Raw genomic sequence first — 25,795 nt, forward strand, 5'->3', positions numbered from 1 at the left:
GGGTTATCGTCCGTCTCCCTCTCTCTGCATCTCTCCACCCGGTCTTCATGGGCCACTGAAACCACTACTACCGCACAGAAGGAATAGTGATTCTGACACTCAGCGCAACTCTTGATTAAAACCATATCTCGACATTTTTGAAAGAACACGTAATAAACTGTTGATCCCCCTCTCCCCTTGTGTCTGTTTACCAAAAATGTGACACAACACGTCTCCCCAAACGGCAGGAGACAAATGAAATACCTCTGTTTGGACACGACTGGCCAGTGTGGCGTTCTCGTAGAGGGACATCAGCGCACCAAACAGGCTCCGAGTGTCCTCGATGGGTGAATCTTAACAAGGGCTCGTGATGAAGTGACGCAGGGCGACGTAAATCTCAGAAAGAAGAGGAAGAAAGGAAGCACACTGTTGGATTATGCATGTGTACCCCCCCCCCCCCCCCCCCTCTTGTGTATAGTCTGTTCCGCTTCCTCAAGGTTGACCTCCTGATATTGAATTATGTGACCATGGTAGCGTTCAGTGGATCTGACCAGTTGTACAGTAGGATATAGGAATGGCTGTGTGACGAGACTGAGAGACAGCCGATCATTACTTCCCTGTCTTGGTGGAATGAATTGAAGTGTGATGTGTCTCAACGTTTGGCGACTCTTTTGTACAGCTTGAACCTGTGGGAAACGGTTTGTGTGTTACGGAACCAAGGCCAGTTTTAGTCGGGTTTTTACACATCGAGATGTGTGTGAATATTGGGAGCAGTCACCAAGTCACTTTTTGTAGTCTCTCGAGCTTGTTTGTTCTCTCCTGTTGTAAATGGTAACCCCTTTTTTTTTTTTTTTTTTTTTTTTTTTTTTGAACATAGACATAACTTGAGAACTTAAGCTGATTGTGGTGTGTGCTGTGCATCTCAAGTCTTTCTTCCTCGGAAAGGAGAGCTCACTGCGGTAATGGCGGTGTCTACTCATCTCGTCTGTCTGCAATTTGTGTCCATCTCATTTTTTATGTAGTAGAACAGTTAATATATACATTTTATGAAAATTATTTTTCTTTTCAATTATGCACCACTGTTCAAAGATTTTATATCCTAACTTTACAAAATTTACAACCTTTGTAATATTTGATGGTTTCTTTTAAAAAGACATTTTATGTAATGTTATTTTTAGTATTCTGTAATTAAAATGATGAAAATTAATCAATTGTGCTCAAGTTTTGATTTGTAGTTCTGCGTTATTGAACACTGTGGTTGTCGGCTCTGATGTAGAAGGAAGCAGACGTTTGATAAAGAAACTGTTTTATTATTTAATCTGCACGTTTATGAATGTAAACAAAGTGAATGTTTGTATTGATGGGTTATGTTTTCAAACGTGAATTACATACATCGGATAATTTAGAGAAATTATTGACAAAAACAATGTATCTCAAGGTTTTACCCACATTTATGTTTAATGTTCATTTGTCCTTTCCTCTAGAACTGCAACAACTAGTGAAACTAGTACTACCTTTTGATAATCAAGTACATGTGTGAGGGTTTGCTGCTTTTCTGTTTTGTATCATTTAGTTTAGAAATGATTTGTAAACTGAATATCTTTGGATTTTGGACTGTTTTGACAAAACAAGATATTTGAAAGCTCAAGCTCTGGAAACTGATAAACATTCTTCACATAGAAAAAAACGATTACTTGAAAAACTAATCTGCAGATTAATCAATAATTGAAGATTGTTGCCCTAATTGTCATCGTGGATTAATCGGTGTACAAAATGTCAGGAAATATATAAAACATGTAGATCAGCAGTTGCCAGAGCTCAAAGTGACATCTTCAATTTGTTTGTTTTGTCCGACCAAGAAAACAAAACCCAGAGATCTATTTGTAAAAGTGGAACCGGCTCATTTTTGCCATTTTGCTTGAAAAATGACTTTTACAATACACTGCCATCATCATTGCAAATTAATGTTGATCATCTAAACAATTCGACTTTTCAAATGTTCTCCCCTTCCCCATGTTGATTTCTCTTCCTGGTCATGGTCCTGCAGCAGCAGCAGATGGAAACTCTTGACGTCTCATCTCCTCTTGAAAAGAAGCAGTTTTCGGTCCCACGTAGTGCTGCCGAAGCTCCGGATGAGCTCCATGCCACAGTGTCCCTCCAGGTGCTCCCTGGCCTGCTCCGCTACGTCCCCCCGGATCTTCAGGGTCTTGAAGTGGTCAAAGTCTGAGCGGCCCAGCTTCCTCAGCCGCCGGGCTGCAGAGCGGTAGCACTTCCAGGGCTGTGCCTCCAGCAGGAGGTGTTGGCTGACGGAGGCCAGGCGAGAGAGCAGCTGCAGCAGGCCTGCGTCTCCGTGGTTCAGGTGGACCCACATGGTGACCGCCAGGCACAGACACAGGTGGAAGTTGGAGCAGCCGTGCTGGTCGAGGTAATGCTGCAGCTGGTCGGTGTCTTTAGTGACGTCCAGGGTGATGAAGGAGATGCTGCCGGGCAGAGGGTTGTTCGGCTGAGCCCTCTGAATGAGGATCTCGTCCAGGTCAAAGCCCAGGAGATGAACTTTCCTCTCATCGGACTCCTCTTGGCACTCGGGCTCCTGGACCAGATGCTTGTAAAAGGCTACACTCAGTTCCTGTTATTCACAGGGAGAAAGAAAAGCGAGGACAGCTTTCACAACAAACAAATATACAGGTATATATTTGTGTTGTATTGACTGATTATTAACTTTAATTCAAAATTCTAAGATGTCTCGAAGATGTCATATATGTCATGCTTGACTGCCATATGTATCACAGGCAAATGTGTACAGTACTTGCATCTTGCACTAAATACTAGCAATTCTACAGTGTAAAAATACTCTGTTATAGTACAAGTAAAAACCCTGCATTCAAAATCTTACTTAAGTAAAAAAAAAAATACATGAGTTCTAGCATAAAAATTACACAAAATACCAAATTATGCAGAATGGCCCATTTCAGAATAATGTATCATTGGATTGTAATTGGCGATGTGTAAAATGTGTCAGCATCACTAATGTTGCAGATGGGGCTAATTTCACCTACTTTATACACTGTCGGGTATCTTAATACATATTAATACGTCATAACTTATTTGTTGATTATATTTTGTATTAATCTAAAGTAACGTTAACTAAAGCTGTCAAACAAATGTAGTGGATTCAAGTACCCTTTCCTATGAAATATTACATTAGTGGAGTAGAAGTACCTCACAATTGGTACACTGCTTGAGTAAATGTAGTGATATTTTATTAATGGCTAGTTATTTAACCGCTGAATGTGTATGCAATGAGTTATCACTGTATGTAATATTGTCCAAACGTGAGTAATTTATATCGAGGCTACTCCAGACCAAACAGTTAAAGATAATGCATCTTAAGCAGTATTTAGTTGTTGAACGTCCCAGAGTCACTCACCCCTGAATTACACCCAACGTCCAGGATCAGGGTGGCGTGATGGCCGTCGCTGTAACCTAAATCCTGGAGTAATGTGGCGGGAATGAGGCTCAGACGGTTTTCCGGAGGGTTGAAGGTGTAATAGTTTATAAAGTTGCCATAAGGAGCGGCTCCTGGGTCGTTTAGTTCATCGTCGGCTACGCTACTTATCGAACATGTTGCCATTGTAAGTAACGTGTGCGCCACCAAAATACATCCGGGTGGGAAACACGGGCTGCAGTCTAAGAGGGACGACTGTGTTCCTGGTTAGTTTGTGGCGATCACACCAGCCTCTCTGTGTGGCTACATTTGAATAAAAAGAGAGCGCTTCAGTAGATGTTTGAATACCTCCATTCATTTGTGGCCGACGACGAAATCCGTTAACCGATTTGTGTTTGTACTGTAGTAATCGCGAAATAACCGCCACATAATGTTGCTAAAGTTCAACGGTTAGTTAGAAGTTTAGCGGTTAGTTTTTCCAGAGACAGTTCATATTTTTCACATATTGTATAAGACTTATTTAGATTTGTTTCAGAAACGTACTTGAGCCAGACACATTGTCAATGTCAAATTAACTGTGATGTAAGTGTAAACAATTGTAGATTATTATTGATACAAAAATGTTATGAAACAATATTCTGACTTTTTTATGATTTATGATGTTTTCTGACATACTATATACTATGACATTTGTATTTGTATGACATACTATACTGACATTTTCATGAAATTTGTATGACATACTATACCATAACTGTTCGTGACATACTATGACATTTAATGACATACTATAGTATGACCTTTTTATGAAAAATGTAAGGCACTATACTATGACTTTTTATTACATACGATACTATGACATTCTTATGGCATTTTTATGACAATATACTATGACTTTCTATTTTGACGACATACTATTCCGTGACATTTTAAGACAATTTTATGACATACTTTACAATGACATTTTTATAAAACATTTAAGACACACTATACTATGTTTTATATGACAAACTATACTATGACATCTTTATTAAAAAATGTATGACACTAACATTACTACTATTACTTTTATTTGTATGACATACTATACTATGACATTTTAAGACAATTCTATGACATACTATTCTTTGGCATTTTTATTACATTTTCCTGACATACTACATATGACATTTTTATAGTCATAGATAAGTGAAAGTATAGTATGTCATTAAAAGTCTTAAGAGTATACTATAGAAATGTAGTAAAATATGACATAGTATAGTAGGTCATTAAAAAAGATTTAATAAATTATTTCATAAAAATATAAAGAAGTCATAGTATGGTATGTCATAGAAAGTCACAGTATAGTATGTAGAAAAATACTTCATATAACATTTCATAAATAGTGTAGTTAGTCATAAAAAAACTGTAATCGCAGTAAAACAAATAATACACAGATACAATCAAAAACATGAGATATGAATAAGATTAATTCATTGAAATAATTACAAGAAATACCACCGGGTTAGAAAAGCCTTAAAATAAAAGAGAGCTATACTGAAGTACTCCCGGTCAGTAGGTGTCGCTCTGCAACTTTGCTCGCAATTTTGTCAGAAGAGAAAAGTCCCCTCTGGGTTTCCGTACCTTACGAAAGGTTAGCTAGCTTACGTTTTAACTTCATGAGTCGGCGTGCTGACATTGAGGACAGCTACAACAACCTGTACTTGTTATCGCTTCCTAAAATAAAAGGTAAGACCAGATATTTGCTCCAAGAGGAGACGTGAGTGGATACAATAGTGCGCTAACCTGTGTGCAGCTGACCGACTGCTAGCTCGCTGGTAGTGATAAAGACAGAGTACGTAACTTTGTACGGACATCAACGTTAAGTCAGATGAACCACACGGACTGTTGAATAGAGACTGTGAGAGACAGTGTGTTAACGAGCAGTGAACGATCTGCGACTGTGAATAACATCAGACTTACTAACGACAGTTACATAAAACGTTGAATGTTAAAACTGATTCAACTTTTTGGTGCTAATCCTAGAAATGAACGACAATTAAAGAGCTTGTGAATCAAAGCACTCATCTCATTGATGCAACACTCGTGTAAAATCAAATGTAGCTATAAAACCACCTTGCACAGTGATCTGCAGCACACCAGTGTGACAAAATCCCAAATTGTGCTGTGTTTTTGCTGCTGAACCTGCTCAGACTTCCTGTCCCTGGTCCCTGTAGGATCCTCACCATGGTGTCCGGAAAGCGCCTGGCTGACATCGGCTATCGGACGTTTTCCGCCTCGATGATGCTGCTGACGGCCTACGGAGGCTACCTGTGTGCGATGCGAGGCTACCGCTTCGTGCAGAAGCAGAAGCAGATGAAGCTGGCAGCAGAAAACCAGGACCCTGAAGTCATGAAAGACTGACGGGGAGGGAGGACTATTAGAGTTTTTCCACAGATGTGGACATTTCCCATTCCTCCATTGTTTTTTTGTCCGTCGCTAAACAGTGAAGATGTTAATTCTTCTCAGGACATTTAAGTGAATTCATTGTGAGGGTGTGCCCACAGCCCACACAAGGAAAACTCCACCAGGCACATGAACAAATAACACATTGTTTGTGTCAGTGGCCTGTGTAAAATCCATGTTGTGAGAGTCTCAGGAGAGAAGATGGCTGTAATTGTTTGTATTATATTAAATGCCTTTAACCACACAAAGCAATGTATCGTTTATAAACAGGACTGCAACAAAAAACGGCCTCTTTCATCAACAGAATATATTTGGAAATATATTTTTACAAGGCACTCAAGTGAGAACGTGATACCAGACATTTAGTACAGTCCTCATACCTGGATTCCTCTGTAGGCAGTGATGAACAATTTCATAAGCATTTGGTAGTAGAAAGTAGTAAAAGAATAAACGTTAAAGTTGCCAAACAACGTTATTAAAAGGAAAAATCCACAATAAATTGCAGAAGGCAGAAACTGCTGCTCAAATTTGAAGTGTGTACTTGTGGTCACATACACACACAGCAGATGCCTTTAAGAGCTGATAAAACCACAGCTATAAGTTATTTAAACATTATTTATATGTATAATACCTGCTGTATCATCACGGATTGGAAATGCAACAAGCTTCCATAGAGTAGTGTTTTCTGCCCTTTGTGATCCAGTGTGAAGTAACACAAAAATAATCCAAGTTCATCTGACCAATAAAACTGGGAGAGAACATTGAAACCAATCAACAACTGCCACCAAGCTCAGCAGAAAATAAATCCCATCATTTAAGAAATAAGATTACGCAAATCACGTGTGTCCTACGAGTCAGTACAGAGCTCTTCAAAGCAGATGTCAGTGTCAATCGTCAGTTTGTGAGTCTGTGCACTCACTGTCAGTGTAGTGTGTGTGTGTGTGTGCCTTAGACGTCAAGGGAATGTCAGAGGACCTAGATGTTGTGAGGGACCAACTGCAGGGGGCTCCCAGCCTCCTGTCACCAGCTGTTGTGGTTCTGCACTCCGTCTTTGGCAGCGACACAGTGGCCCCTAGTGCCGTTTTCTGCTTTGGGCAGATGAGAGAAGGCCCTCGGGCCTTCTGTGGGCGTGTCGGGCTCTTCCTCTGAGCTGCTCTCAATGTCACTGCGTACGTCTTTGCACACCTTGAAGGCAGATGGAAGAGGAAACGGGATATTATTGTTTTAACAGAAGTACGCACGACAGATGTTTGACTAAATAATGCACACACTGTAATGATGATTAAGTTACTTTTCATTCAAACACTGCTGTAAATGAGCAATGGTCGTCCTGTTGAGTGCAATTTGTGAAGCTCATCTTTTCGTCATATGACGTGTTGCGACTATTGTTTTTACAGATACACCATGAGACAAACAAAAACAAAAAAATACATCTTTAGATAAGAAAAATTAAAATATTAAGATCTTTTACTAGAGTAAATGTAGAAATACCACAAACTAAAAAAAGAAGTAACACTCAAAACATTCAAAATCTTACTGAAGGAAAAGTATTATCAAGAAAAACTCACTGATGCCAAAATTACATAATATAATTATTAGTATTAATACAGTAACAGATGCATTTTGATATTGGAGCTGGATGCTGTAGAGCTAATTTGACTATTTTATGATATTGTGGCAGTGGTTTCATTTACTGTATAACAATGAATTATATTATATATGCTTATTGCAGGCTTTTAAAATCTTCATATGCAAAGTAACTACAGTTACATAACAATGTAGTAGAATTAAAAAGTACAATATTTGCCTCTGACATGTGGTGAAGTATAAAGCAGCATAAAATGAAAGCAATAAGTAACTCAGAAAGGTGTGTTTGGGAACCAGTGGTTTAGTCTTATGAGAGATGTATTTCATCTTCAGCTTCAAGCCCCACAAACTTCATATTCATGCAAATCATTGGTGTTCATCATAACCACATGGTGGTGGTGCCAGACAATTGCATCACTCCTGCCTAATGAGGAACAGTTGGACATACCTGACATACCTGACATTATCACCACATTACTTTTTGCCTTTGTGAGTGCGGTGAAATCGAAGTGTTGGTCAACAACTGTAACAGCTGTTTAATTTAAACCCACAAACAGCTAAACCGAATCCCTACAGAAGTGGACAGGACGGATGAAATGAAGACGTGTGAAAGGAATCACAGCGGAGGGAGTCGACAGAAACTTACAGCCACAAACAGAGAAGGTAAAGGTCTCAAGTGGACAAAGCAAACAGAGAAGAAGCGAGAGAGTAGCGGAGACAGACAGAAAGACGGCGTCTCCCCCTCCCCCTTTCCAGAGGGAGACGGAACAAACAGCGTCTGCAGAGAGAACGAGACGGAGTCAGGGACAGCTGGGCGAATAATGTAGGAAATTCATCACCACAAATAGTTTGTTTTGTTTACATTTCAGCAAACATTCTGGTCATAGGCAAATATATGTATGTGGTGTTCTTTATAGCCCGTCCAAGTCAATGTTGTTGGAATTTTCTGTTTATCTTTGCCGACACAGAAACATTGAAGAAGAGTTCTGAATCACGTGAAATGTTTTTTTAATCTAGGCTACTTTGGATAGAGTTTGAGCTGCATTATACTTCATGAAATGACACCACACTGAAGAGAAATGAACACGTGTTCTCACCAGAAAACATGTGAGTATTTGCAGGTTCTAGTAGCTGAAAAACAAACATAGTTTGCGTGTGTAGGATGTCAAATCCGTCAGCAGGTCATCACAGTAAGGCTGCATCTAATGAGGATTCTCATTATTAACTGATCTGCCGCTAAAGGTAATAATCATGTGCTCAACTAAATATTGAACCCACTACAGTTTTTGAGAGACCTAGGGATCTTTAGATGTCGTGTTATGTGTGACCAGAAGCCTAAAATCCAAGGATATCTAATGTTTTTTATTTGTTTTAGACAACAAAAAAGAGCACATCTTCACATTTAAGTGGCTGGAACGACTGTCAAAACAGTAAGGAGAGGATAGGATGAATCTGTCGATCTACTAATCGTTAACTCGTCTCTACATTACAGTACTTCTCCGTAATGTGTCTGTGCTGTGACCCACCTTGCCCCGCAGCATAGCTTTCACAGCTATACGGGCTATGAGGTAGAACCAGATGATGTGCAGCACTTGGAGGACCAGCAGCAAGAAGTTGAAGAGCCACCAGGACGGGTACGGCCCGACTATGGCCCAGCTCTCAAACATAGTGGAGTTCAGGACCCTGGAAAACCACGAGAGCAGTAGATGTGGAGGTAGTCGAGCTGTACTTTAAACACAGTATTAACCAGCACTCTTCTAAAAGAGGCCCATTATGAAGGTACACAGGGTAAGGTGAGTGGTTGGTGAGGTCACGTCTTCCTCTAAATCCAGGAGAGTGACAGAAGGTCATCAACAGGCCCACCTCCCCCAGCAGAGCGATGGATTTCAGTCCAGGTAGCTGCAGCGGCAACACCAGCGTTATCACTCATCCACACTGAATATAGCGGCTCGGGTTACTGTCGTCAATGATTGGTCCCCTATTGTTCGTCCCTCTGGAGGCTGGGCTCGCTTGGACATACAGGTCTCTGTCGAGGAACAGTTGCTATCCAGACCCACTTAGCACACACACCTCTGCATGCTCTGGTTAACATGATGATGAAGCGGTTAGGTGTCCTGGATATCCTCATCCGATCAACCAACTGCTGAAAGTTGCATCACTTTATTTAATGATATTTCCAAACAGCAGCGCTTGGTGGTTTTCTCCATGTTTGCAAAGTACAGGCTGACCGATGTTACTAATTACAGCTACAGGATATGTACCGAAATCCATCACCCTGCAGACCTGCAGTTCTCTCACGTACGCATGCGCTAGTTTGAACGCAGCAGATGAAAATAAACTGTAAACTTTGGCCTACATTCAGTCAATTAATAATGTATGGATTGAAGAATCCTTAATTAAATACAATATGTTCATGAAAGACTTGAAATGTGGACTATTATATTAATAACACCCAGCAGCCTTGATGGAGTTCAGCAATCTCTGTCCGCACGTCTCAAACAGATGATGTAGGATTACATGGTTGTCTGTGCGACAGTGTTATGCACACATTAGCACAACCTGAGCTCAGCCCCTTCAGAGCTAAAGCTAGATGATTTCTTTCAAAAAACATCAGCTCTTGTGCATTAATACATTCACAAATGTTATGGCAGAGTAGTTATAATATTCACGCTGGAGTTGAGAGTAACTGAGAACTCACCATACAGGATATATAACTAGCCGTGTGATGAAGAACGCCACACCAAACACAATGAAGAGGAAGTCACACAAGCGCTGGAACTTGGCATAGTTGGCCAGCTTACCTGCCTGTTGGAAAACAAAATAACAGTTCATTATAAGTTGAATGTAGGGCATCTTTTTTTCCCCCACCACCCATCAACCCTATTTTAATTCCTGGACTGATACCAACAGTCTATTTGGATCTCAGCCAAGAGGAAGTGACTGGAAACACTAGACAGCAATCACAATTGGACAATCTCCAAAGAGGAAACTACTGTTGTAACTGTAAAAGCTGAGGCTCCATCATAACTGTGTCAACAGCAGTCACATGTTCCTATATCTTCCTTGTATTAATGTATCAGCAATAACTTCTGTCCAATAATGTGCTGTAAAAACGGCAAAACCCTGTTCTGATCTGAGATCAGGTTGTACACTAAGTAGATAGTTTATTAGATAACCCTTCCCTTTCTACTCTGAGAGAATAAATGTGAATAAAGTAATAAGTATGAGGACCAGCTGGAAAGCATCAGTCTGTAACCACAAAACGTCCAGAAGTAAAGTAAAGTACAGTATAGTTGGTTTGTAGTCAGTTGCTTTAAACATTGTACGGACTTCTCATCACTGTGTCTGACTGACCTCCAGCAGGAAGTCTGAGGCATCGTGGACACACATCACGAGGCTCCCTACTCGCGTCATGTTGTTGATGTAAGAAAAGCTGATCAGGCTAACTGTCGCCAGGTGATGGATGAACATTATCAGGAAGTCCTGAAATGAGAGAGAGAGAGAGACAGAGAGGAGAGAGAGAGGAGAGAGGGAGGAGAGAGAGAGAGAGAGAGAGAGAGAGAGACAGAGAGGAGAGAGAGAGAGAAAGAGAGAGAGAGAGAGAGAGAGTTAGCATACATGTACACTGATTGGTTACTTGTAAACTTGTGTTGTGGAGTGTATTTTAACACAAATCACACTTCTCTGTTTTGCCGTTGATGGCATTGACTGTTGTGTTACAAAATAAATGCTGCTGAGAAGGTGGACTAGTAGTGGGGGGGGGGGGGGGGGGGGGTCTGCATACTGGTGAACTAGCAGTGAGGACACACACATGGAGCCTCAGTGTGATTCCAGCTGAAGACTCTTGTTGTGTGTCTCTGCCCCATGTCTCCCTCTGCACTGTCACTATCAACGAAGGCAAAATGCCAAAAAAAAGAAGAAAAGAAAATCTTCTATAACATTGACACAAAACATTTAGCGCTGCTCAATACAACAATAATCACGGTAACCATCGAGTTGATAGTCATCAGCTACACACAATGAATGGCTGTAGCTACGACGATAAGGAAGACAGACAATGCAGATAGATAGAGATCGAAGGCAGCAGCTTGGTTGGTGATGCAAATGTATGAAAAAAAATGTTTAAGTGGAAATGCAAAAGAAGTCACAGGAAGCGAGGGGCTTTCTCTGTGTTGTGGGAGCCATCACAACAGACACACAATCACTCTTAACCACCTGAGGTGGTTTTTACTTCTATTGTTACTTTAGTTTCATACTCCTCTTATTATTTACTCTTTACATTCTCTATCTGATCTCATCTCCGTCCTTGTGTTGCTCCAACAACTGGATTGACCCTCTGGGGATCAACAACAGTGTATCTATCTTATTATTTATTATTATTATATATATTATTATGTATCTATCTTATCTCTTAATTTAACATACATGCAGCCGTTGTATTGGCCTGCCGGTCTCTACAACAGCACAGACACTGAAGTGCATTGTCTAAAACGCCATAAACATTATGTGTACATTTTTGCACAAGGCGTTTTAACATTTTTGCCACGGTTCAGGCTGACTTCTCTCGACAGTGGGCTGTTAGATAAACGCTCACGTTCCAACTAGAAAGACTGAGAGTTTGTAAATCCAGTGAAGCGCAACGTCCATGTTCATAGAATCTCTGGAAAAGGTCTTAAAACGTGACAATCTTCTGTTGACCACTTCAAATTCATACAAGTCACCATTGTTTGCATGAATACCGGCTCTTTTGCTTGTCTAGCGCTACCTTTTAACTCACTACCTTTGTGGTTTGGAGCCAACTGTAAAGTCATCACAATGAAACTGAGCTGAGTAAAAGGTAAGAAAGACTTTAAGGAATTTCTGTTAGCTTGACATACACAAATCTAGTGAAACAATCTGCTGAGCGGGAACTCCATTTGCCTCCTCTGGACATCCCATCATGTCGATTCTATACTGTATATTACACAGAATGTGACATCTAAAACATGAAAGTGTCACTAACAGGCTGGCATTGAGAGGAATGTCTGTTCTTCTAATAGAGTTAGGCCGGCTCCGCCCTGCAGTCACAAGATGGTGGGTGCCCTCGTGCTGAAAATACAAAAGCATTCACAGAAGGAGCAGCGCCAGCTGAGCCCCCCCCCTCCCAAAAAACATGTGACCTTCCATAACTAGATCTTGATGCAGACATTTGACAAACTTTGCGTCACACATACAATAGACGTATTGACGAGTGTTTCACCGTGGCGTATCCACCGTGGCCTAATCGAACAGAGACTCACCTTCCTCTTTATGTCGGTGAATTGGGAGAACATGAGTGACCAGTAGAAGGCCAGCTCTATCACATAGTAGCGGTAAAGACCCGGAGTCATGACCTGAAGAGACAAGACGGGGGAGACAAATTCAGTGAGTCAGTAGAAATAAGAATTTTTATTCATTTTAAAAAGGTGCTAAATTTGAAATTCAAAGCATTTATGAAGCAGCAAATACATATTTGCGATGTGAAGATATAGTGGAGTAACATCTACCTCTCTGTGTTTTAATCTGAGTTTGATTAAACTAGTCAGACGGCTTTTTATGACGTCATTTATCCAAGTAACAGGAAGAAGGCAGCGAAGAGAATATGACAATGGTTCTTCTGTCGTAAAGTGACACAGCACGGCTTTCCATGGATAACTGTGCACCAGTTTATTAGGCACAAAGTCATGCAGTCCCATACAATGGCCCTGCAAAGTCATTTCTTGACTTAGTTGGTTGTATTTAGAGGGATTTTCTGAGTCTGTAGTCGCTGTGTTTGCATTATAGATCATATAGACGACGATTAGAACTGTCTCGTACCTGATAAGGATATCCATACCAGCAGAGCTTTGTATCCCACATCCAAGGACACTACAAAGAAAACAGATTAGTTCAGCAAACAAGCCGTGAGGCTTTTAAGTTTGGAAATATACCCAGCCAGTCAAAAAATATTATCAATGAAAGAGAAGCCAACCCCCCCCCCCCCCCCCCCCCTTGTTTATGCTTCCAATCCAAGCTTGATCTGATTGTGTGCTCACCTGCCACAGAAACCGGAACCCAAAGGTAAATATGCACAAATAAAATGTAAACCTCCACCTACAAGTAAACAAGAAGGAATTATGGTCCAGAAAATAGGGCTGGTTTAAGAGAGAGTCAGCACATTTAATATAAAATATACGGTATGCATCTACTTGCCCCTACCGGCCACAATCCTGATTCTAACATAACCGGATTCTTGAATCTTATTTGAAATCCAGTCCTAACAATAAACTTTTGAAGAATAAAGAACTAAATGTGCGCATTCTGACTTCAATAGAAATACAGAAACATACATGCAGACATCCACCGACAACATCACACCACGCCTGCACACACAACACAGCCGCTGTGTGCTCAAGCCTGCGGAGAGGTCAAAGGTGAACACAATAGGGATTAACCTACATGCTCTCGCAGAACTTGGTGTGCGTGCTGGGTTTATCTTGGTTCCTGCGCTGTCGGAACCAACGCTGGACCTTTCGCGCCTCCCAGTCCAGCTGCTTGGAGAGGCCATCCAGATGGCGAGAGTCTGGATTCTGTGCAGAGAATAAGAAAAGAGCAAGACACTCAGCCTTGATTCTGTACTGTAATCTGTGAGACTCTCAGGGTCACACTCTCAGTGGGAGCACGTGACGTCAGCAAACACAAGAATCATCAGGAATCTGTGCCGAAAAGGTTTCAGTGAAAAGTGAAACAATAGAAGCGTTTCTTTTGCCCTTGCACAATAGTTTCCTCATACGTGTCTGTACTCAAGTTTAGTTCCTTCAGTGGAACGCAGTCAAAACTGAATCACGCTTTGTTTTCGCTAGTTAAGAGTTTTGTTGTCAAGACCATGTTCAAATAATGCAGAGGAGCCTAAAACCAAGCAAAACGTCATGCCTCACATCAGCCTAAACATTACATTACAGTCATTTAGCTTCCTTAAAGGGAGGAAGAAGGCAAACCTTGGTGATGGACGTAAACACCTTCTCCAGCAGAGCATTGGGCTGAGCTCTCCGTCCAACACCTGGCTGGATGTGGAGACTCCGGGCACAGGGACTGGCAACAAACCTGTGGCAGAGGTGAAAATGGGAGTGATGAATGGTCGTAGGTAATGTGTTGCATAAGCCTGGTGGGCTGACATCTAATAAAAGGATAGTAATAAAAGCATAAAGTTGCTGAGTGGGAGCTTCTTAAAATCCCCAGGCGGATGCCTCCTTCATGATGAGAACATTATGACGGTGAAAGACCCCTGCTCGTAGTTCTGTTCTGCATTATGACTGAATTAGCTATTACAGGCATTTATACCACATTTGTGAGCAGGCCTTCTTTCATGTCCATAGAGGCCATAGATCCTTCATTTTGAGCTCATATATTGCACACACAGAATACAGGTTCAAATGAAACAGCTTCCTGTGAGTCGGGTTCAGTATTATGGGCTGGATTTTGGTCTCCGAGTGATACATGAGCAGCTCGCTCGGCGGCAACAACGGGTCTCTGTGCTTAGTAAAACAATGACCTCGGTAAACATAGCTTTGAGTTATCAGGAGGCAGAACGGGAGATTTAAGTAGCTGCTGCTGTTTTATAGTGGGTAGTTTAAGAATGCTGTGGTGTTGAGATGATTCTGTTTTATCACAACGACCAGCATAGCCATATAAGTATGAATTAATATTACTACTTAAAACACTGAAATAAAGTTCTATGATCAAGGAGAATCAAAAGAGGCTCAATCAATCATTTACACGTTTATCATTGTGGGTGCTGCAAAGATGTACACAGAGACTCTTAAAGGAAACGTTCCTGTGAACATGAACATGTCTCTCTAACATGAAGAAAAGAGTCTTTTGCTCCACTGATACAGACTTCACCGCACACATACAACGGTACTAAGTCATAAAGCACAACAGCTTCATCTGGTTCTACAAAAAAATAAAGCTATTTTGGACAAAAGTAGCTCAGTGTCTACAAGGTCAATCTTAAATTTGTACATGTGTACTCGGGCTTATTTTATGTTGATTTACATCAACAAATGGGGATGACTAAACATGACGCAGCAGTGTCTACCGACATGCTCTAAAGCTCTGCATGTCTTCTTGGTTTTCCACAACGGTTTCCTCAATGGGTTTTCCTTCACTTACGAAATTCTTAGTCACGTCGTAGTCACGTCGTAGTCACACGGTCACAGGAAGTCACATAGTTACAAGGATTCATAAAATAATTATTTAAATGAAAAATTTGCCAAATTGTGTCTGCGGTCACTCTGCAGAAGAATGCAGAAAGAGATATGACCATCATTTTACAGTATTGACTTTTAGTGAACTTCCCATTAACAAAACAGCATTGTGAAACAATGATGAGACTGGCTGGAGGCTCCAAATAGCAGCAATGGGGAAACATGACAAATGCCAACTCCAAGACCCAGAAATAATGTGCACCCATGTTTGCAGTGTCATATTCTTTTGTACCCTGTTTTATAAAAATATTTTAAGGTTACTTTGATTTTTGACAGTCTTGAGCCTCTTCTTGTAAGTGTTATCTACATTTTCATCAGTCGATCATCACGTCAGCAAGATGTAATCAGTTCCGTGAGAAGTATTTCTTGAAAAAATACTGAGCCAGTGTTGAACCGTAGAGGAATCCTTGAAATGATGAAGCCTCCTTTGTCTAAGTGCTGTTTCAGGAGATGGTTGCTGGTGAGGAATCTGATTATGGCAAGGAAAAAGAAAAACAATGCGTTGAGTCTGACATTAAGCCGTTCACACTTCTTGCCCTCCCAGTTTTATTATCGTCTCCCTGCAATAAGCAGCTTCACCTGCGAGCCCTTTCTCCTAACCCTTTAGAGCAACGACATGTTTCCAGATTCAATCATTTTCATACCATCCAAACCAGCAAGTGTCCTAAAAGTTTAAAGAATACAAAACCTTTTTAACCTACATGTGTCTTTCAGCAAAGTTTTATTTGACGTGGTGCTAAAGAGCAGTTTGACTTCACATACTGAGTGATTTCCACGACATTAAAAGTAAACTGGCCCAAACCGCAGTGCACTCTGTGGCACTAACTTCTGCACAGAAGTTAAACTGGATAAGTTGGTTTCATGGGGCATATTGTTGTTAAAAATTACACCGGGCAATCTACATTTCCCTGTTTAATTGCCTTGAGCATAAAACACTTAATGACACGCAGGAGCTCAAGGGCGGCACAGCTCTGAATGTGATGCAGCTTCTAGGTCTGGTTCACCCTGAGTTCACTCAGTGGTTGGGCTTCAAGTAGCTGCATTAGCTGCCGAACAATCTCTCTCAGAAACTGTAAGGTAAGCCATCAGCTGATGTGGCAACAGTCTAGGTTCTCTTGTAAGCACAGGCCATTCAATTCTTTCACAATCGACAGATACAACCCCCTGCCAGCCTGATCCTTCAGTGCTAATCGCTGTTGCTGCTGCCCACCGAAAGGGGCGAGAGATGCAAGCTAATCTATTCATGTCCAACATCGAAAACATCCCCGCTCCTCAGATCCCGACCACTCCGACACACACACGGCATGCCACCAAGCGGCTCAGTGTGGTTTGTGTAACGTGGACGCAGGTAGACGGGCGGCTGTGAAAGGGACGAGCAAAAAGCTACATGGAACCTTGCCAGTGGGGAAACTTCCCCTGAGCCGGGGGCCAGGCCCGGTTCTATTCCCGGCACAGCACTGGATGTAACCGAGGCCTTCATTTGACCGGTGAAGTCGTGAAAACAGGATTGAGGATAACGTGGAAGAGACATGACTTTGGGGAAAGACAATGCGATGTTATGTGGGAAATAAACAGACAAGGAGGATGTTTGATGCATCACATCAACATTGTTTTGCTTAGTGTCTACCCTCACTTCCTTTTGACAGAGGGAATACTTGGCTCTTACTTCATGGGGAAACAGTCAAAAACGGGCCACAACAGATTACATGGCAAGCCACTCATAATCTCATGCACGTCCCAATTTGTAGTCTTAACACCGTTCAACTCATGACACGGCTTAGAAGAACAAAAACAGCCTGACTGCCTCCATCTACAAAGTCACTGCCAAGAGCAAAGAGATGATTGTAATCAAACAAGAACAAACTGGTCTAGAAGAGGAGGAGCCTGCTCGGGCTGTTGAGGACAGCCGTTGCATTAATCAGGTAGAAGAAGAATCCTGCAGTTGATAACTATGTGCGAGAATGCAGCCTTTCAAGAACAAAAACAAATATGTCTGAAGACAGAGGCTGGAGAAATGTAAGACTTTGATTTAGCAACATTTAGGGAGAAGATATCTGATACTCTCAGGTTCTCCACCGGAGGTGTAACTATTCTTCCTGACTGAGAGAAAAGAAAGATGTCATCTTTAGGGCATCATGACAGACTGTAGTTGTCAAAGATAACGCTGTAAGACAAAGATTAAGTTAGATATATAAGCAGGTTCTGTGGCTACCGAGACAGCATGACTACAACTAGAAAAGCAGTTTAAATGCAAGTGCTGAAAGGAGTTTAGGTTTCACTTTAATGTTTGTTGTATTTCAAGCGTAAGCACTGAAAGCAGCGGTGGTACAAGGTGTATGAACAGTGGAAGATGTTCGAGAAGGTTTTTTAAAGGGGGGTTGTTGTTCAAAGACCAGAGACCTGATAGGGTTGGAAGTAAGGCGACTACATTTTCATCATCGATTAATAAATTAATCGTTTGTTCAAGAAAATAGTGAAATGTGTGTGTTTTAATTTCTCACCTCCTGAGGCTCCAAGGCAAGCTTGTTTAATTTGACCAAAAAGATATTTGGTTTCCTATATGTCAAAAAGCATCACATTATCACACTGGAGAAGCTGGAACCAGGGAAGTCGTAGAAAATAACTAAAACGATTAATCGATTGTCAAAATAGTTGCCGGTTAGTTTCCTGTAGATTGAGCAATCATTGCAGTTGAAAGTGTCAAAGTACAAGCATTGACAGGGGCAAAAGTCAGTTTGAAGATGCTGAAATGTATATAGTTGAAATCAAATTTGACTTGTAAGAAATTAAAGCATTTGAAGAAAAAAGGAGAGCATAACTAGAATCCACCCTATCCCCACTTCTAACCCCACATCCATCCTATCCCCACTTCTACCCTCGCTTCCACCCTATCGTCCATCCTATTTTTTTATGTTTTAATGACCGTTTTTATTGTTTCAATGTATGTTCTTAATTGTTTTTAAATGTCCTTTTCTTTTGCCTTATGTTTTGATGCTTTTAATGGTTTTATGTGAAGCACTTTGAATTACCTTGTTGTTGAAATGTGCTATACAAATAAACCTTTTTTTTTTGCCTTGCCTTGCCCCACTTCTACCCTATCCCCACTTCATTCTGTACACATGACATCATTGCACTTCTGTCCATCCTGGGAGAGGGATCCCTCCTCTGTTGCTCTCCCTAAGGTCTCTCCCTCTTTTCTCCCTGTTAAAGGGGTTTTTGGGGGGTTTTCGTGTTCTGATGTGAGGGTTCCGGGACAGAAGATGTTGTACGTGTACAGATTGAACAAAAATAAAAAAACAATAATTTCCTATTATCTGTATATTTGACTGAATTCTTGAGTTAAGATAACCTGTTTTAATCAATGTTAACTTTGAATCCCTGATTGAATGTTTAAACACTATTTCACTGAATAAACACGTCTGTGAAATACTCTTCTCATTTTAACAGCAGTTAAAACATTTATAAATGAATGCATCTTATCAATGGATTTGGATTTTTATCAACATTCACTGAAACCTACATCACCTGTCTCTAATAGCTAAAGGTGGGGTGTTGCATTGAGGATCAATTGAAATTCCAAACCATCATATTCAATATGAAATTAAACAATACACATGATATCCCTTTTTTGAGCATGTTGCCCTCAGTGGACATTTTACATTCAAACCAATATTTAACATTAAATATCAAACTGAAGTGACATTGAGACATTTTAGTAATTAATTATGTTACTTAAGCTGCTACCGACTCTTCTCCAACCAATCTGGTGTAAGTTAGGAATGTAGGTTAACACTGGCATTACCAACATGCAAATAAATCTAACGTTAGCACAAACACTTTAAACCGGGGGTGTCCAAACTTTTTTCAAAGAGGGCCAGATTTGACAATGTAAAAAATGCCAAAGGACCAACAGTCCCTGCTGACATCATTTTAAACAATAAAAGTTGCTTATAAATACACTGTTATTTAATAATTGTATTTTCAATGACACATGCTGTCCGGTGGAAAACCCATCACATGACTTGATTCAAGTATCAATCTATTAAACAGTGTTTAACTGTTACACTCGTTCACATCATCCCATTGTGATCCAGCCAGCAAACTGTGGAAAATCATATGTTCTCTATCAGAACTGAAGCATATGAAGCATTCAGTTTGTCTCAAGGGCTGACATAGTAAATATTGAAGTGTGTATACACCAGTGGTGGGCCGTCAGGGCCAGCAAGGCCTTCTCTGCTGGCCTAGACACTGACAGAATCCCAAAGTTATAGCTATTTTATTATTTTATTATTTTTCATAAATACACATGTATTCTAAATATTTTTCCCATTAGCCATTTATCTCATTGCATAGCTACTGTCTTCCTTAGTTGCGCTGCTTCCAGTACAGCTTGTTTTAAGTAGAGCTTTTATCCAATCAGATCTGTTGTGGAACTAGCTAGCAGAACTTTGTAGTGGTAACAGTTAAAGTTTAAAGATATGTAAGAAGTTTTTACATTTTTAGCGTTTTGGCATGTTGGGCGGTGACAATCCCAATATCTGCTGCCTCTGTCGAGCGGACATTTTCAGCCCTCAAACGCATTAAAACGTATTCAAGAAGTACAACTGGGGAGGCTCGACTGTCTTCACTGGTATATTATGGTATGGTTAATATTGTTCCCTCTGATGTGAATAATATTTGAATGGTGTCCTTGAGTCTGTGGCGGAATGCGTGTTTTAGCGCCACAGTTTTGCTGGATTGTGCAGAGGCCTGTTGAATCGTATTTGGGTTTTATGTTATTCTACCTGCTTTGTTGTCATATAAATATATGTGACTGGTTCTTGTGAGTTTGTTCTTGTCATTGTGTTAATTACATTGATTTTGACGATATGCATTGTCCGTTAATGACGAAGCATCCCGTCATGCTGGCGTCACAATGAGGTTATTAGGAGGTGGTTCAACTGTAGTAGGACGGCACTGAAGGCCCAGGTATAAAATACACGGCCTGCCACACACTAGGTGTGTTAGTGTGTGTGTGTTGTATCAAGTGTACTGTCTGACAAAGCCTGTGTTTAGCTTGTGCAGAAAGCTACGGTGTGATGTTTTTATCTGCTGAATAAATGAATGAGCGGATTGGTGTCAGACAGAGGGAGTTACCGCTCTCTGATAACATCGCTGTGGCTCGTCCTCTCCTCGGGGACGGCCTTGTGTTAGAGAGAGACAGAGCTTTGAGACCTGAGACAGGTGAGCATCTCACCGAACACCTCAGCGACTCTCCTCAGACACCTCCAACATCTGACTGCTCCTCATTAACAGCCACTTGACCATGTCTAAATTAAACAGAGAAAGCCGGACGATGTGTTTGAAGCTATAGGGGGCCAACTCTAGAAAACATATATCTGAGCGACAACAAGTCATCTCCTGCAACCAACCCAATTGAGATTTACAGGAAGAGTACATAGAAGGACTCAGGTAAACATGGCTATGTTCCTTTATATTATTATGTGTTACAGCGGAGGCGTAGTCCTCGTCCTTTTCTCTTTGTTGACAGACAACCATGGAATTTAAAAGGTTACACAATGATAACTGGCTAATGATGAATCCTGAGCTCTTTATCGTTATGTGAACCGAGATCAAATAACTTTTTATAGCCATGAAGTTGTCTCACAACAGAAATCTTGGTAATGAGCAGTTGTGAAAGCAGGGCTACACCTTGCCAAGAGGAAATGGAAGTGTACCGTCTAAGAAGCTCTACTTGAAGCTTGTCCAACCACAGACACAGTGACATTAGGGGAGGGGGATATGGAACAAATACTTTCTCTGTATTGAGCATCTTCCTGACCTTGGAATGGCTTCAACACTAAATAAGATCGCAGTTGCTTACTTAAGCAGTGAAAGAATGTAAAGCATTAAGTCACAAATCCAGTAAAAAATCTGTCTATATTCAAAAACAATATTCTAAAGGGCCCTCTTTGACATTTAAGTTTAGAGCCATGTATATAGTCTGCCATAATGTCAATTTTATTGGATTCAATGCGACACTCCTCTAATACTTTAATCGTGAAGCTGCACAAAACAGGCACAACTTCCCTCAACGCATGTGGCTAAACAAATAATAAAAACCACTGCGTCAAGCCATCCAGTCAAAGTCTCAGTCAACAAATGAGGGGATGTGGTTTTGCTTTTGCCACTGTCAGAGTCAGCACACAAGAAAGAATAAGAATAACTGTATTAGTCACATTAAGGTTCATACTGGAGTCGTACTTTCTGCAAATCAAATGAGAAACTTGTCAGCAGAGACTTTCTAGTCTAAACAAGACACCAAAACGTCTGTTTTGGGGGAGGAATTGTGAGGTGACACCAGACTGACACCGCTAAAGGTTATATTATCTGTGTATGAGAGAGAGGCTCAGGCAACAGGGCAAAACTAATGACATAAATCCACCGCTTTTGTTTAAAAGAATAAAGCCTTAGGGCTCGGTTGTGTAGCAAGACACGTGCAGGCTTCTCCTATCCAGTGTGTACCAACACATGGTGTATGTATTGGTGTAAAAAGCTGTGACACTGCTGCATTCTGGATGGATACATGGACCTTATTATATGTGACAAGTAGCTGTGGAAGTATAGAAGCAGCAGCACTTCATATAAAGCATGCATGCATGAGTTAAGGACATAAACAGAGTGGATAACGGTCAATGACTGTTGAACTAGTCTGGTGTTAGCTACACATCAAAGACTAGAGTCTGAGAAGGGGACCGGTGTTACGTCCCTACTGGTTTCTGGACCAGCGTGCGTGTGTTGTGTTCGCTTAACAGCTGCAGCGGTTTTCTGCCTCTGTCGCCTGATTCGTCACACATTCACAAACATATTGCTGGAGATCTAAAAGACACATCTCATATCAATTGCAGGGATTACGATTGTATGAGTTAGCACTGCATCACAGCCACGTATGAAGAAATACATAGAAGAAAATACATTTATGCAAAGATCGCAACAACCTGGATTCGAACTCTGGCGAGCAAAATAATAACAAATCCAAAGACGGTCGCGCTAAGCGGTCCGCCACTTACTCTTTAGAGTGAACTGAAACAACTGGTTTCCTTGGGCATCTCTCCGAACACTTCCAAACATATTTATCAATGCTTTTTCGCGAGGCTTCGACCATACACCACCAACGCATTTTGATGAAAACAAATGTATTTTTGGACGATTATAGAGTGACGATCGTACTTTGAAAATACACTAAATAATTGCGAAATCTTGTCTTCGAAATCAACTTACTTTGTTGACAAATTCTTTGCCACGGTTGGTCAGATTGCCCAATGTGATGCCTGCCAGAAAAACAGGACCTCTATGATGGAGAAAATTCAGTGTAACCCGTAGAGGTGAATAAACATTAAATTTAACATGTTGTATGAAGTCTTGTTGGTGTAAGCTTTGGTTTGCATTCTAAGGTGGACTGAGCTCTTCAGACTAGTCACCAACAATGGTTACGTATGTGTGTGGACTACTTCACAAAGTGGCTAGAAGTCTACCCTCTAACAACTAACAGAGCTGAAGTAGTGATATTGTGCATAATATATATATTTTTTAAGCATGGCGCCCCAAAACGTATCCTGACCGACCGAACAAGAGTTCGCAATTATTTAGTGTATTTTCAAAGTACGATCGTCACTGTATAATCGTCACAAAAGTACATTAGTTTTTGTGAAAATGCGTCGGTGGTGTATGGACAAAGCCTCGCGAAAAAGCATTGATAAGGTTTTGTTCGAAGATACGTCCCCAGGAAACCAGTTGTTTCAGTTCAACCTAAACCAAAACCTAAATAAATTACTGAATGTCTGTTACATTACCAAGCACAAGTGGCGGACCGCGTGGCGCGACCGCTGTGAGGAGTTTTACTGTTTTGCTCGCCAGAGTTCGAATCCAGGTTGTTGCGATCTTTGCATAAATGTATTTTCTTCTATGTATTTCTTCATACGTGGCTGTGATGCAGTGCTAACTTATACAATCGTATAAAAAGGGAAACCAGTAGGTCCAGAAACCAGTAGGGACGTAACACCGGCACAATGAATACACCGGTTTAGTTGTAACGGTGTTACATACACGTGATGCTAGCCTTGAGAGACGACGTTTAAAGGGAATTTCTAACACACGTGTCTTTAAAAGTAGTTGAGAAAACAATATTAGTATATTTTTAACAGTATGTGGTGGGCAGAACTATAACAGAAATGAGGAAAGGGTGTAGTTTGACAAAATAAATCCCCGTGTTAACACACGTTTAAAGATGCTGGGTTTACCGACGCTAGCAAACCCATCACTCCGTTGTTGTGAAGAACCCTCCGTTAAACGTAGTTTTAGGATATGTCTCCCTCACTTTGAAATAAAACGCCGACATAAGCAGCGAGCACGAACCTTTCGAAAAGTATCCTGACGGCGAAAATCCCCAAAGCCAGCGGGAAGGCAGTAAACAAGTGTCCGGCTTTGGGGTACTCCATCCCGGGAGCTGGGTCTGCCAGATCCGCCCAGGTGACGTTGTGTGGGAGCCAGAACCTCTCGTTCCAGAACCAGGCTGAAAAAGCAGCCATGTTTCACGGTGTCCCGGTCCACGGACGGGTAACTTAAATTCGTTTAATACCTGGAAGAAAAGGGATGAGTGAAACTTGATGGAAGCCTCTCCTGCTCCTGGGCCACTTGCTCTCACTCTCCTCACTCCACGTTTACCGCACCGGCGTGAAGAAAACCAGAGACTTCCGCTTCACATTTTCAAAATAAGATTCCCAGCGGTCAACTATTATGATTGGGTTCAACACATATCCACTGTTTTGTTCAATTAGGGGTTTTACAATATTGTTTTATGATTTATTCTCACAACTGAAGAATTAAATTGTGTGACACCAAGTGCAGGTGCCGAGACGTGAAGGCAAGATGCTCAAAGACTTGACCTTAGATTCAAAATAAATAAATAAGTTAGCCAAAATGCCATGCTCTGACATCCAGCTGGAAACTGTTTCCATTCAACAGAAATACATATCTGATGCCTGATCTGTTTGGACCGGAAAGACCTGCGAGTTTGGACCTATGGTTTTGACATGAAAGTCAAGTATCAAAGACTTGAGACTCAACTTTGGACTTGCTTGTGCCAAACCCGGCTTTTCCTCTTATTGTCTCACACGTTTTACTTTTTAAGTTTGAAGGCAATATAGCTCAGCTTCCTGTATGTTATGGCTGTCACCGGGTAGTTTGACAAACCTTGGCTGCCGCCCTGAGATGTGGACTGGAATTGAGGAAGTAAGGCGAGTCTCTCCTCCCTCACTGGAAGGGATGGGTGCCATGCACGAATGGCACCCATCCCTGCTGATTTCCTGTTAGAGCCACACTGTTAGAGCCACACTTTCATATTCAAGTTATGAAACGTATTATACCATAGGAGATTGTACAGCTTCCTGCTCAGTAATCCGTTTGACGGTTTATCTGTAAAGGTGCTGAATCAAAGGAAGATACAACTAACGGGAGTGCTGGGCTTGAGATTGATATGATGGTGCACCCAAGTGGCACGTGGGTGCACTACAACTACAAATTGTTCAGGAACATTACGCAACATCTTGACCATTACCAGTATAAGGTGTTTTATTTCTGTAAGAGCTCCGACATATATTTGCACCCCGCTGAAAGACATTATAGACGTTTATGTTCATCCATCCATCCATTTTCCTCCGCTTATCCGGGGTCGGGTCGCGGTGGCAGCAGGCAAAGCAGGCCGACCCAGACCTCCCTCTCACCGGCAACATGTTCCAGCTCGTTCTGGGGGAACCCGAGGCGTTCCCAGGCCAGCTGGGAGATGTAATCCCTCCAGCGTGTTCTTCCCAGTTGGACGTGCCTGGAAAACCTCCAGTGGGAGGCGTCCAGGAGGCATCCTAATTAGATGCCCGAACCACCTCAGCTGACTCCTTTCGACGCGAAGGAGTAGCGGCTCGACTCCAAGCTCCCTCCTGATGACCGAGCTCCTTACCCTATCTCTAAGGCTGAGCCCGGCCACCCTACGGAGGAAGCTCATTTCGGCCGCTTGTAACCGCGACCTTGTCCTTTCGGTCAC

At 41.4% G+C, this 25,795-nt stretch overlaps 3 protein-coding genes across 8 annotated transcripts; 1 reads left to right on the plus strand and 2 right to left on the minus strand.

Moving 5' to 3' along the window:
* Window positions 1-1,273: 1,273 nt before the first annotated feature.
* bcdin3d (BCDIN3 domain containing) lies at window positions 1,274-3,651 on the minus strand. Its single transcript, XM_031843925.1, has 2 exons — window positions 3,407-3,651; window positions 1,274-2,605 (listed from the first exon to the last, which is right to left on the minus strand). Exons 1-2 carry the CDS (start codon window positions 3,608-3,610, stop codon window positions 2,054-2,056), a joined length of 756 nt encoding a protein of 251 aa, XP_031699785.1. The 5' UTR covers window positions 3,611-3,651; the 3' UTR covers window positions 1,274-2,053.
* Window positions 3,652-4,807: 1,156 nt separating this feature from the next.
* Window positions 4,808-24,412, minus strand: cers5 (ceramide synthase 5). Of its 5 annotated transcripts, XM_031848306.1 has the most exons (12): window positions 24,115-24,412; window positions 14,452-14,557; window positions 13,913-14,043; window positions 13,510-13,567; window positions 13,292-13,342; window positions 12,736-12,828; window positions 10,811-10,939; window positions 10,155-10,261; window positions 8,983-9,139; window positions 8,554-8,587; window positions 8,103-8,234; window positions 6,935-7,054 (listed from the first exon to the last, which is right to left on the minus strand). In XM_031848306.1, the coding sequence occupies exons 1-12, from the start codon at window positions 24,285-24,287 to the stop codon at window positions 7,032-7,034; spliced, it is 1,194 nt and encodes a 397-aa protein (XP_031704166.1). In that variant the 5' UTR covers window positions 24,288-24,412; the 3' UTR covers window positions 6,935-7,031. The 5 variants fall into 5 exon arrangements, with proteins under 5 accessions (XP_031704151.1, XP_031704175.1, XP_031704166.1 ...); XM_031848291.1 differs by lacking the exon at window positions 8,554-8,587 and having other exon boundaries at window positions 4,808-7,054; XM_031848299.1 differs by having other exon boundaries at window positions 6,962-8,234.
* Window positions 5,016-6,117, plus strand: cox14 (cytochrome c oxidase assembly factor COX14). Of its 2 annotated transcripts, none has more exons than XM_031848346.1 (2): window positions 5,016-5,152; window positions 5,617-6,117. In XM_031848346.1, the coding sequence occupies exon 2, from the start codon at window positions 5,651-5,653 to the stop codon at window positions 5,825-5,827; it is 177 nt and encodes a 58-aa protein (XP_031704206.1). In that variant the 5' UTR covers window positions 5,016-5,152; window positions 5,617-5,650; the 3' UTR covers window positions 5,828-6,117. The 2 variants fall into 2 exon arrangements, with proteins under 2 accessions (XP_031704206.1, XP_031704197.1); XM_031848337.1 differs by having other exon boundaries at window positions 5,021-5,152; window positions 5,641-6,117.
* Window positions 24,413-25,795: the final 1,383 nt, after the last annotated feature.

This window comes from Anarrhichthys ocellatus, unplaced genomic scaffold (assembly GCF_004355925.1).
Source record: "Anarrhichthys ocellatus isolate YVR2014 unplaced genomic scaffold, GSC_Weel_1.0 scaffold1, whole genome shotgun sequence".
Lineage (NCBI taxonomy): Eukaryota > Metazoa > Chordata > Actinopteri > Perciformes > Anarhichadidae > Anarrhichthys > Anarrhichthys ocellatus.

What these genes read in the sequence shown, in the direction of transcription:
- bcdin3d (XM_031843925.1), bottom strand. Translation starts at nt 3,610, where the DNA reads ATGGCAACATGTTCGATAAGTAGCGTAGCCGACGATGAACTAAACGAC. An exon ending in ACGTTGGGTGTAATTCAGGG is followed by an intron (nt 2,606 to 3,406) that starts GTGAGTGACTCT and finishes TGTGAATAACAG; the next exon opens with GAACTGAGTGTAGCCTTTTA.
- cox14 (XM_031848346.1), top strand. Translation starts at nt 5,651, where the DNA reads ATGGTGTCCGGAAAGCGCCTGGCTGACATCGGCTATCGGACGTTTTCC.
- cers5 (XM_031848291.1), bottom strand. Translation starts at nt 24,287, where the DNA reads ATGGCTGCTTTTTCAGCCTGGTTCTGGAACGAGAGGTTCTGGCTCCCA. An exon ending in TGTTTACGTCCATCACCAAG is followed by an intron (nt 14,044 to 14,451) that starts GTTTGCCTTCTT and finishes TTCTCTGCACAG; the next exon opens with AATCCAGACTCTCGCCATCT. An exon ending in TACCTTCTCTGTTTGTGGCT is followed by an intron (nt 7,055 to 8,102) that starts GTAAGTTTCTGT and finishes TCTGCCTTCAAG; the next exon opens with GTGTGCAAAGACGTACGCAG.